The sequence below is a fragment of the Carya illinoinensis genome, chromosome 9 (genome assembly GCF_018687715.1).
Source record: "Carya illinoinensis cultivar Pawnee chromosome 9, C.illinoinensisPawnee_v1, whole genome shotgun sequence".
In the NCBI taxonomy this organism is placed as follows: Eukaryota; Viridiplantae; Streptophyta; class Magnoliopsida; order Fagales; family Juglandaceae; genus Carya; species Carya illinoinensis.
Window position 1 is genome coordinate 26,022,501 of NC_056760.1, and position 12,108 is coordinate 26,034,608.

Consider the following 12,108-nt stretch of genomic DNA (forward strand, 5'->3'; position numbering starts at 1 on the left):
AGCCGAGTAAGGTAAGTCTTTGCCTAATTAACAATGAAAACATCATGCATCTTGGTCTATGATCTCAATTAACGACAAAAACATCATGCTTGTTGTCCCATAAAAACAACAACATTTTGACTGATACATGAATAACATTCCATAAAAACAAAACCATTTGAAGCATAAGTATAAAAGTTCAAATTTGAGTGGGTCATCAGGTATGGCAAGTAGGTGGGAAGGCATCTGGCATTGTATCTCACCCAAGGGAGTCAAAAACATGATAAGCAAAGGGACTAGCTCGAATTGACTTCAAGTCCAAACTGCAAAGATCTATCTCCAGATGGGCGAGTAGAAATTCTCTCAATTGCTTGATCCTGAGCTTGTATCCAAGACCCTAGGCTCTGCTCCAAATGAAATAGGCAGCTGTCAGCTGAGGAAGAATGTGAGCAACCTCATCCTGAGAACGAGTTAACTCAACATTTAGCTTAGTCACCTTCAGCTCTAATTTCGACAGTTTTTTTTTTTTTTTTGTGACTCCAGAATCTCACTCAGTTGCAAGTAATGGCTATCGTGGCTCTTAAGCTCTCTCTTCACCTCTGCCAGATATTGTTCCTCTTTGGTCTTCTCGCCCTCAACATACTCAAGCGAATGTTTGCCTCTCGACGTCCCTTTTTAGAAGCAACTAGGTGAGCAACATAATCAGCTTTTTTCTGCTTCAGCTCCTTTGCCTTTTTTATCCATCTGGTTGAGGCAGGTAAGTAGGCTATTCCGTTCGTCTCCTTAGCCTCGGCCTCATGACGAAGTTGGCTAGCTTCTTCTAAGGAGCTCACTAGTTCTGATTTGAGCAAATAAACTTGCCCACACAAGGAGGCAACCTGATCTTCCAATTGATGGGAGTAGGATTCGACCCTAGATAGCCCCTAGACTATCTCTTCTTTCTCTACCTGTGCAACAAGAGTGCATGGACTGGTTTTCTTTTTCCAAGTCCAAGCAGTCATCAACTAAAGCAGCCGCTAAATGATCAACCCCTTAAAAACACAACCAAATCAAGATCAAATGGGCAAAACCATGAAAAAACAAGGCAAGAGAAAATCACTGGAGAAAGGATGCTATAGAGATTACGAACGGTGGCATGAAAGGCCTCCTCTCAACATGCACTTAAAGGCCAAGATGAACCATTAGGCCGAGAACTTGATGAACCGCAATACTTAGTAGATCAAAGGACATGCTAACAAAAGGTACAAAATATTCTGAAGGTGGAGAGCCTAGTGTAGACAAGGGAGAAGCCGTGAAAGGATTAGGGATACCAAAAGGAAAAGGTGTGGGTGCTTCTACCTGAGCAAATGCCACCACTACATCGGGGGAAGACTGATGAGCAGGAGGGACCATGGTGTCTTCCTGATTGTGTGACACCCAAGGGAACTCAATGAAAGGATGGCCAACTAGGAAAGTCAACAAGGGTCCGCTATCTCCTATCGGGCAAACACTAAAGGGCAAATAGGTAATTGACACCCTACTCCCACTTACATCGACCCCAAAGATCCTACGTGGAGAAGATTGGATAAGGTGAAAGGCATCTCAGGAGTGATCACACCCGAGATAGTTGAGGCGATAGGCAAACCAAATGCAAAGAGAGTGGCCCCTACCAACGGGCCCTTAAAATCTTCGACTTGGAAAGACTACCCGAGGGCCTCAAAAGGACAAGGAAAACAGCTCGATGTGGCAAAAGGAGATCCCAGGAAGTCTGGATTTCAGGTCACGATGACCTTATCCTCATCCAAGCTAGCAACATCCACTTGGGCCATCACATGGGGGCAAGTTGGCAGAGCAGCCTTGAGTGGAACTGGCAAACTCCTATCACCAATTCCAAATTGGCCTCAGCCTGAGCCATAATCTCATCAAGGGAATTGGTTGTAGGCCCTTGGGGGCATCCCAAATCTTTTCTACAGTTCGCTTGGGGAGGCGATGAGGGTCTAACCCTAGTAAAGCTCGACTCATCTAAAGGGTCACAGCGCGAGCAGATTTAGGTGAGCTTTTTTCATCTTCTTGCCTTCCATTGTTGATGACAGACCTCTCTTCGGACCACTAGTCAACGACGGGGCACCTAGAAATTGGTAACCAAAAACATGTTCCCTGCTGGGCAAAATCACAGATCTATCAATATTGGCATGGGTTAATATAACATTTGACTAGGTGGAATTGTTGTTCTCCTCTACCCAAGCCTATACCAAAAGAATGAAGCCTCCTCGTTGTTGGAAAGGATAATCTCGAAGCCACGGTCATCAGGAATAGGGTTTCATGAGGCCTTAATAGGAAACTCCTGATTCGCAGCCTCATCTAAAGGGAACTCCCAACCTTCACTTGACATGAAGAAAAATTTCCCCTTACAGTCATTGGCATGGGAATACTTATGCTCCAGTTGGAACAACCGATTATGAACCCTGAAAGTACAAAGGTTTTCACCCAAACACCTGAAGCCATGAAGGGAAAGGAACTCACAGGCAGTCACATCGAGCTACTCATCGCCAGTTGGCTCTAGAACCCTCTACCAAATAACACAACAAGCCATCAGAAACTGCCCAGCGTTGGGCACAAGTTGGGCAGGAGCAAGACCTAGGAAATTTAGCACGTTGCACACAGGATGAAAAAAGGGTAAGCGAAGCCCTATCGAGAACGGAGCCAGGTACAAGGCCACATAAACAGCCAAGCCTTTGATATCTGCAACTCAACGGCACTACTCAAGCAAGCCCAAAACAATGAAATATGGGATCTCGTAATAGTCTCTCGCAAATTCTAGCTCGTGATGGGTTGTAGACACAACCCATTGATGACCCTCAAAAGTAGAACAAGAGCCAGCGACCACCTCTTCAAAGCGAGTAGGAGGATTGTGGGCTCGAGAAGACCTATCTCGACAAAAGGAAGGTGGGCAAGAAGATTTGGGTGAGGCCATCGATTCGAAAGAAGATAGAAAGGGTTCACAAGGCAGCAAAGCATCTAAGAAGAAGATGAGAGTACCAAAAGGGTTGGAGTAAGGAAAGACGAATGAGTATTTGAGAGAAAAAATGTGACTAAATGTAAAATGGCAAAGGGGAACGTGAAGAAGTGTGAAAGTGGAACGATTCTCTAACATGGGCAATGAGAAAAGATAGAAAGCCCAGAACACAGAGCGACACCATCATTATAAGTCCATCACGCTGCGCGTGGTGAGACTTTGCAGGATAATTGGAAGGGGTTTAATCCCCTCCTCTTTTTATAAGCCCATTGGATAGCCTTTTGGGCTTAAGCCCAAGCCTAGGTCAACAAGCTCTGAGCTGAGAACTCAGCCTACTAAGATAATATGGTGACAACCACTCTAAAATCTCAAATAAGTTGTCATTTGTTAACCGCTCCGGAAGGCAAGGGAAGTTCATATAGTTATCGTGTCACTTGAGTTTCAAATGAGAGATCATGCGGTTACTATACCTAAAAGGGGGCACTGTTGGTTCTATTTATACCCGCGTAAGTATGACAATGAGATCATTTTCTACTTCCTAAGAGATCCCTATTATCTTTTCTAATTTAAACACCAGAGGCGTTTCTACACACCTCAAGCCACTTCTCCTTTTGGTGGCAAGTGATTGCTTGTGTGGCAATGTGAAATATGTCCATAACACATTGAATGGAGTGTAGTCATGCTTGATTAAGACAATAGAAATGTATGTTCATGTAGTAACTTATGGAATGATGCCGAAGAAATGCCAGAATCTAGCCGGAAAATGAATTGGTCAACCTCTAGCAAGATGAGAGAGAGAGAGAGAGAGAGAGAGAGGAACCTCGATCTATAAAATGGACCTTCAAACCTGAAATGGGAGAAAATTGGGTCTTAGGAACTTGAGTCTCGGTATCATGGAAAGCGGTGATTGAAACTCGGACTGAAGCATCGGCGGCAGGGGGAGAGAGCTTTAAACTGGAAGGCTCAGTGTTATGCATTCTCTGTTATTAGTTTTATCTTTTCTCCGTTTTAAGTTAATGACTGATGGTTTGCAGTGTGGGATTATAAACACGATACCCTGCAAAACTAGAAAGGAAAGCACGGAGAGCCCCCTGCTTTGGTTTAAAAAAGAAAGGGGAATGGAGTGTAGGAACGGCCGGAGTGATGGTGCGGTGACATGCACGTTAACGGCACCTTCGTACAACGGTACAAGCAAGAAGGGGGTACGTATCAATTGCCGGCCATTCAAAGCTACATATTGCCCCGAGAAACGCATGATGAGTCAAGTACAATCACAATATTGTAAAATGAATAATAGTTGTAAATAAGAACAAACATCTTTTAACTAACGACCAAAACATTCAGATGATCAATTTTGTTTTTCTTTCATTTCTTTTCTCTTCTTTTTTTTTTCTTTAAAAAAAGATCTTTTTTCTTTTAGAAAAAGAATTGCTTTCATCGAGTAGAGTGTCATGGGTTAAAATTTAAAGGAAAATAATTTAGTTACAAAAAAATTATACACAAGTAAACTTACAAATTAATATGACTTAATATGGTATATCAAATTATAAAGTTAGTTTTATTATAAAAAATATCTAACGAATTTTATGAAATCACATCAGTTTGTAGATTTATTTTGTGTAATCTTTTTATATCTGTAGCAGTTTTAAAACTTAAAACCACTTAATTAATAAACTCTTCATTTATGATTTTTTTTTTCAATTTATTTGTTGGTATGTAGGAGCAGTCACTGAGATCTCGTGCCGTCCAACCCCCCATCTTAATTATGTCTGTCTCTCAAAATGAGAAATGGATCACATACATAAATATGAAGTCCCTTCTTACAACAATTATTATTATTATGGCTACTGGTCAAGTGGGTTTTGATCAGATGTCATGAATTAAATCATGTTCAAAAAATAATATAAAATACCATACTTTATATATAATCTATTTCTCTCATGCATCCTCAAATTTTAAAAATTATTTTGATAAATTAAGCTCAAATAATGATCCATCTAATGGCTGTGACAAAGCAATAGCAATCTTAAGAAACACTCATGCAAACCGAAAAGCTCCTAAAAAAAGAATTCCACATGATGATGCTTCATTTGCTTTTTTACGTTCAAAGATGAGACAAGATTGGCCACCGCACAGGCACAGGCACTCTTTCTTTTTCTTCTTTCAATCAAAGTACCTAAATTTATTGCCGTTATCTCTGCCTAATTGCCTCACACAGCATATACCCATTCCCATTCCCATTCTCATCTCCCAACAAAGCACTCTCACACTCCAAGAGAGACATAACAGAGATCAGGATCTATGAAGAAATCAGACCAGACTCGGTTGTCGTCTTCTTCCTACAGGGAAAACATTGCGCCCGAAACCCTACATTCTAAGAGCATCGGATGCATGTCCGGCATTGTCAACCTAGTTTCCAAGTACCATAATCGCCGCAAATTCCTCACTTTCGGTTTGTTTCTCTTCTAACCCTACTACTAACTGTACATGCATATTCTAGATAGAGTCCTTAAGCTAGTCATATGCATAACCTAATATATAGAAATCCGTTTGTTTGTTCTCTCAGGAAAGAAGCAGGAAAAGATCAATGCGGTCTCTTCTCCTGCTAAACCAAAACCCTCCTCGGTCTCAACAACCCAAGCTTCCCCATCAGTAGTACCGCAAGAGCAAAGCGCAAAGGAGGGAGAAAACGCGGCCGTTGATCAGCGAAAATTGTCTTGCGACATGCAAAGGAGCCCTACACTTCCGGCGGAGATGCGGCACTCGAACTCCTCAAACTCACCGCAGCACTTCCGGACTCCGCCGGCTCTGATGGCGCGGCTGATGGGGTTGGAGGGAATGCCGGAATCGGCAGCAGAGAAGAGAAGGAAGCTCTTAGGAGCGCTGGAGAAATGCAACGAGGACTTGAACGCGCTCAGGAAGATCATCGAGTCTGTACAGTTTTCGGAGCGGCCGAAATCAACGGACGAGGGTCAACATGTTGACGGGGAAACTAATACGTTGAAAAGATGGTCGGAGTTCAATGGCGAGCAACAGCAGCCGAGTCCGGTGTCCGTGCTGGACGACTTCACTCCTTCACCTTCGAGTACTACTACTGGACAGTACTGCCACTCCAGAAGGCACGCAAACGGTTCGTTCTGTTCTGTTTTCTTTGCTTTGATTTCTCTGATTTACTACTTATGTGTACTTGCATTCCATAAAAATAAAATTAAAACATTAATACATTAACGTAAATTAAACTTAAGGAATCAATAATTAATCTTAGTAGTTGTTCAGATCGGACAAAATTAAGTTTCTATACAAAATATTAATTATCTACTCTATACTTTCTGAGACCTTTGCCCTCATTGACTGTGATAACTTGTGGCATACTCCACCATTAAATTAATGGACGCATATAGGAAACTAATATTCTATTCTCAACCACATGCCATCTAATTGTATGAATCGGAGAACTACTATATATAACATTATTATTATTAAATGATAATAAATGTGTTATATTATATATAATAGGATGCGAGTGAGATAGTAATATATTGTATAGCATTATTCATCATTTAATAAGAATAAATATGTTACATCTTATTTAGTATGATACAAATGGAATGGTTCAATGGTAGTATATTGTATAGAATTTTTCATTTGAACCATTTAAAATAACTCTTAATTAAATGAAATGAATACACTAGTATTAAACGAAAAATTTTATTCATCATCTTCACATACCACACACCATACACATTTTTTTATATTTTTTTATTTTTTGTCTTATTCTTCTTAACCTAATTAAATTCTTCTACTCATCGTGATTCATATATCACATATTTAGTAAAAGAAAAAAAAAATGTGATGTGTGGTGCTTGTGTGGGAATGATGATTAGCAGATCTCTTAACAAAAATTATATAGGTGGTGATTACAGATAAAATTAATTCTATTTCAAACTTACAACAGATTAAAACAATTAATATTGTTGATTAAAATCCCTAGCTAAAATTCAAGCCCGTCTTGTGTTGTCATGACTCATTTCAAGCAATTTCATTTGTACGTTGACATTAATTAATCCCTACACTACCATATATATAAATATATATAAAAGGTAAGTTTTGTTCATAGAAATGTCGCATTGGGATTTTAGGATTTTCCTCTAACAGTAGACAATGATGTATCCAGAAAATTAAAGTGCATGTTCCACACATATACCAAGGTTTAGGATTCCAACTCAGCATTTTATTTCCCCTAGCTCTGAGCAGTTCAAAGTTGAAAATCATGATAAGATGACCAGGTCATGTTTGGACCCATGTATGCATTATAAACATTGGTAGTGGGAGACCATTTGATTATTTTTAAAGCCACTTTCAACGATAAGGTCAGTGGATCTTCACCTAAATATATTATATATAATATAACAATTAATGACTTACAGCTGTTATTTTAAGAGAAATATGGCTAAATATTTACCTCTCTTCCTGTTTTTTTTTTTTTTCTCAACCATATTGCTGTTACTTCCTTGCACCACCCAACATTAATCAATGCACCAAAAAAATCTTCGTAATTCTACCTTTCCCTCTCTCTACATATATATAATAATATTATATACTACATTCTTATTTTATTTTTATCTTATTATATAATATGTAATATATTTATTATTATTAAATAATAAAAAATTATTTAATAAAATATTATTCAATAATAACAAATGTCACATTTTATGTAATAAGATAAAAATAAAAAGATAACCAATGTGGCGTATAGATTATATATATATATATATATAGGCTTTGTATTATATTTGGGGTGGGGGACCACGTGTGTGTGCATGTGTACGTGGCTCTGATTCATGATGCAGTCAAAGATGGGTTCGAAGGAAAAAAGAGAGAGAAGTAAAAAGAAAAGAAAATACAGCTTTTATCGCTTTAACTTTTGACAGACGTTAATCAAGTACTTAAATCAGGTTTGAGGATGGAGGAGAACAGTACTAGTGTCCAAGCGCATGCCATAGAACGTACTCATGAGTAGGTCCAAACGCACTTGAGCTGTCAAAAACAATATGTCATCGAACAGCTAGGGCTTTTTATCTTTTTCACTTTCCCTGGTGTACGTTATACATTAATCACATGACCTGTCTCATTAACTAAGAATAGGGTAACATCATTAATTATAAGAAAAATGTTTCTAATTTGTTACGAAAATATCAATTTTTTTTTATCTATTTTTGTCACAAATAACTTATTATAAATACTCTTTTTTTATAATACTGCATACGAAACAACGAAACTAGAGTGCGTTCGAAAATTAAATTGTTTTCAAATTAATTCGTTATTATTAATAAATTATTTATTATTATTTTATTATTATTAATAAATTATTTTACTATTATTCATAGATGATTTTAGATACTGAGCATCCAAACATAGACTGAATTATATTAAGAGAGTGCTGTTGATCATCATAAAGACATGAGCAGATATAAGAATATTATATAAAAGTAACACGCATGCAGGAAGACTAGTACAACAGCATCAAAAGCAACTGAGGAAGAAGCCAGGGGAAGAGGAAACCACAAAGATATATTTCCACGACAGAATGATCAACATTACCGAAACAGTTGAGAGGAAAGGAGACATTTATAACGTAGGATCAATATCGTCCATATGGAGCAGTAAAGCCATGATAGAGAGTGTGGAGGAAGTGTGTAGGGATATTGATTGGGGAAAGAGGAGAGAAATTGGAAGAATTGGGTTGGCTCTACAGGATCACATTTGCAGGGACTTGATTGAAGAGATGGTAGGAGAAATGGGATGTTGTAACATGTATGCATTACCGCTTGAGGCTTGTAAGAGAAGATTATGTTTCTGATTATCATCATTGTGTGTTGCATCATTGATTGATATAAAAACAAACATGGCTTTTCGATGAAGTATGCTTTGTTAATTCTTTCTATGCGGTTTGTTTTCGGTACGTGCTCATGTATTATAGATTAAAAAATAATAATAATAATAATTTACAAGTTCGTTTGTTGATGTACTATTAATAATGTAAGAAGTTTTCTGTATTACTTTTTAACTTTTCATATTATAACTATAATATATTGCTATTGGAACATTTGAAAATTACTGCTCAGATGATCCTCTTAACATGGCACCATAACGTGGTATTACGTAATTTATTAAAAATAAAAAAAGAACATAAAAATATATTCAAACCAAAAAGGCATCCAAAACTACTAAAAAAAAGGACTAAAACTCTAGGTTTCCTCTACCCCTTTTGTATTTGAGTTTTTATTTTTATCTTTTAATAAACCATAATATTGTGACATCATATGATAATGTATAATGACACGTCAAGAGAGTCATTTGATCGGTAAGTTTTATATGATAATTAAAGTAGCATTCTTCAACTACGATATATCTCACAACAAGGACGACATCATGTATTTCGATATGTACTAACTTCTGATCTATAAATAAAATGTGGAGCTGGTTGGCTAGCTCTATATATGTACGCTGTTTAATCTGTTCTCGGTTCAATCTCCAGGATATATTCATGATCTCCTTGATAAAGCACATCTTTTAAATCAAGAGATTAGCTAGCCATGTGATTTTAAATCAAGAGATTAGCAGCTAGCCAACCAAAGGAGAAGAATATTGTGATTCAATAAAGTCAAATCAAGTAAAAGCTACCATCAAGGAAAGATAACAGGGTTTTGTTAGGACGTTGTGGTATAGGGCATACAATTACAATTGAAGTAGAAATGAGAAAGAATGAAAAATAATGAACGCTAAAAATTTTACGTGGAAAAATCTCCAAACTAATTGGAATAAAAAATCTTTCACGGACAAATTGTCGAAGGATTTTACTATAGCAAAATGATTAAAAGAATTTCTCCATAGAATAAGGAGAGCACACTTGGCAATACCATCTCTTATAAAATTAGAAAAATACACTCTTTCTTATAAAAAGAAAGATAATATTTAGGAAAAATCTCACTATTTTCTCTCTAAAAAACTCTCTCTTTCTCTATATTTTGCTTCCAAAATGGGATAGTATTTTGAAGAACAAAAGCATATATATATATAGGAAATGAAGGTGGTGGGAATATGGTTGTTTGGCAATGTGAAATGTGAATTCAAGCTGGAACAGCTTGATATGTGCTGTCAAATAACCCACCATTTTTTACCAATTCTAATTCTTAATGAAGAAGAAAAATGATTCTTATCCTTTTATCCATTTGTTGAAAGTTTTGACCCATAAAAGTCCACAAAAGTGGCTTTACCGCCACAGGTTTTTGGAAATTTCCTTCAAAGTCCTATAAAAACATGACAAGTGTCTATTATAACTTAGAATAAATATTGACATGATTCCTTCATTTAAAAAAAGCATATGTTTGTTACATGCTTAAGAGATAAATGTCCATTTTTTTAAATTGATTCAGTTTGAAAGAAAATTTTGTCCGAAAGACAATATCTTTAGAAAGTTGTATCCATATTGGCATATATATGCACATATGGGTAATGATACTTTTACACTTTTTTTACTACCATTTTACTATCCATCCTTTTTTTCCTTTAATTTACTCTTAAATATTGATTAAAAATATCATAACATTACTTTCTTGCATAATCTAGAAGAAAATAAATTTAATCAATTAACGTTATCATGTAAATTAATTAAAAATAAATTACTTTCATTATATATAAATACATACATGTTTTAAGAAAGCAAACGGGTATATGCTTGTTGAATATATATATATATACATTAATAGTAAGGGACTACGTGCAAGGCACATATACCCCATGCACGTAGCGCCCGATTGAAGAAAAAAATTAAAAAAATTAAAATAAAATAAATCTTCATAGAAGCAGACAGATTCTGAACACCACCTAATATAATTAAAAACAACATTCTTTGCATATATAACTGGGCCAGCATACAAGATCATCATTCAAAGAGCTAGCAACCTGTTATGGGTACATGAGAGTTGCACATTCAAAATCACCTAGTTTATAAACACCATTCTTTACGTAAGTATTATTAGGTTTGACGTATATACTGACCATCAGCACGGTTACGAAATTAAAGATATCAAATCAATCATTTATGAAAACAGATATCCTATAAGTGTTTAGCTATGACCATTTCTCTTATAAAATGAAACTAATATTCTAAAATCATACGAGTTGAAAATTTTTCACTGGTTAATATATTTGGTGCTTAGAAAGTTTAGCAAGATAATGTTTTTTTGAGCATTTGCTGAAAGTGAATTTGGATTTTGTGTTTTGTTTTTTTTTTTTTTTTTTTTTTTTTTTTGGGGGGGAGTGTCCCAGAAATTTTTATAAAGAAGAGAGTTGGGTAAAGCCCAACAGAAAATTTTTGGACTGATATTTTACCTTGGCTTGATTCCTTTTAGGGGCTTGAGTTTTTATTTGTTCCAACAATCAATAAGTTATCTTATGTTGGGTTGGACTTGATTTTAATTAGACTTACTTCCTGTGTCGTTGGGCTTAATTGTTGAATTGTTGTAATAGGTTTAAGTGGGGTTGGGCTTAACATTTAAGTTGGGTTTACTTTTAACTGAAATAAAGATATTACTAATTGTTAATTTATCGAAAATACTTAAGGGATTTAAAGTACATTACTAATTGTTAAATTTATGATTAACCTATAGTATTATGAAGTCTATTTTATAAATTTAATATTTCCATTGTTTATTTTGTCAGATTTTAATGGTTCTTCTCATGCATAGCTGACATACTATCCACTCTATCATCAAATATTTTTCTTTTAATTTTTCAGAGTCATATTCTTTTGGTTTTTCTTTATCACTTAAGTTTAGGGGTGTAACGGGTCTAATTTTATACAATTTTTTAAACCAAACTGGTTATACTAGTTTTGTATTTTCAAAAACTGATTATGTACCAGTTTTGATTATTTTCCTAAACCGGTACTTCTAGTTTTATTAATTCCGGTCGGTTCGGTCTGGTTTTTCAGTTTTAGTATAACTATATTATTATAAGTTATAGTGATTTAATATAGTATTAGTATTAATATATAAAAGTGATTTAATATAGTACTAGTATTAATATTAAATTACTAAGAACAAGTATAGTATAGTATAGTACTAGTA

General features: G+C 35.8%; 1 protein-coding gene across 1 annotated transcript; it reads left to right on the forward strand.

Moving 5' to 3' along the window:
• The first annotated feature begins 5,068 nt into the window (after positions 1–5,068).
• Positions 5,069–8,898, forward strand: LOC122275137. Its single transcript, XM_043084098.1, has 3 exons — positions 5,069–5,426; positions 5,541–6,104; positions 8,482–8,898. Exons 1-3 carry the CDS (start codon positions 5,276–5,278, stop codon positions 8,835–8,837), a joined length of 1,071 nt encoding a protein of 356 aa, XP_042940032.1. The 5' UTR covers positions 5,069–5,275; the 3' UTR covers positions 8,838–8,898.
• Positions 8,899–12,108: the final 3,210 nt, after the last annotated feature.

Excerpts from the sequence above, each read along its gene's own strand:
- LOC122275137 (XM_043084098.1), top strand. The coding sequence starts at position 5,276 with ATGAAGAAATCAGACCAGACTCGGTTGTCGTCTTCTTCCTACAGGGAA. Across the intron at positions 5,427-5,540 it reads CCGCAAATTCCTCACTTTCG|GAAAGAAGCAGGAAAAGATC; the intron begins GTTTGTTTCTCT and ends TTGTTCTCTCAG. Across the intron at positions 6,105-8,481 it reads CTCCAGAAGGCACGCAAACG|GAAGACTAGTACAACAGCAT; the intron begins GTTCGTTCTGTT and ends ACACGCATGCAG.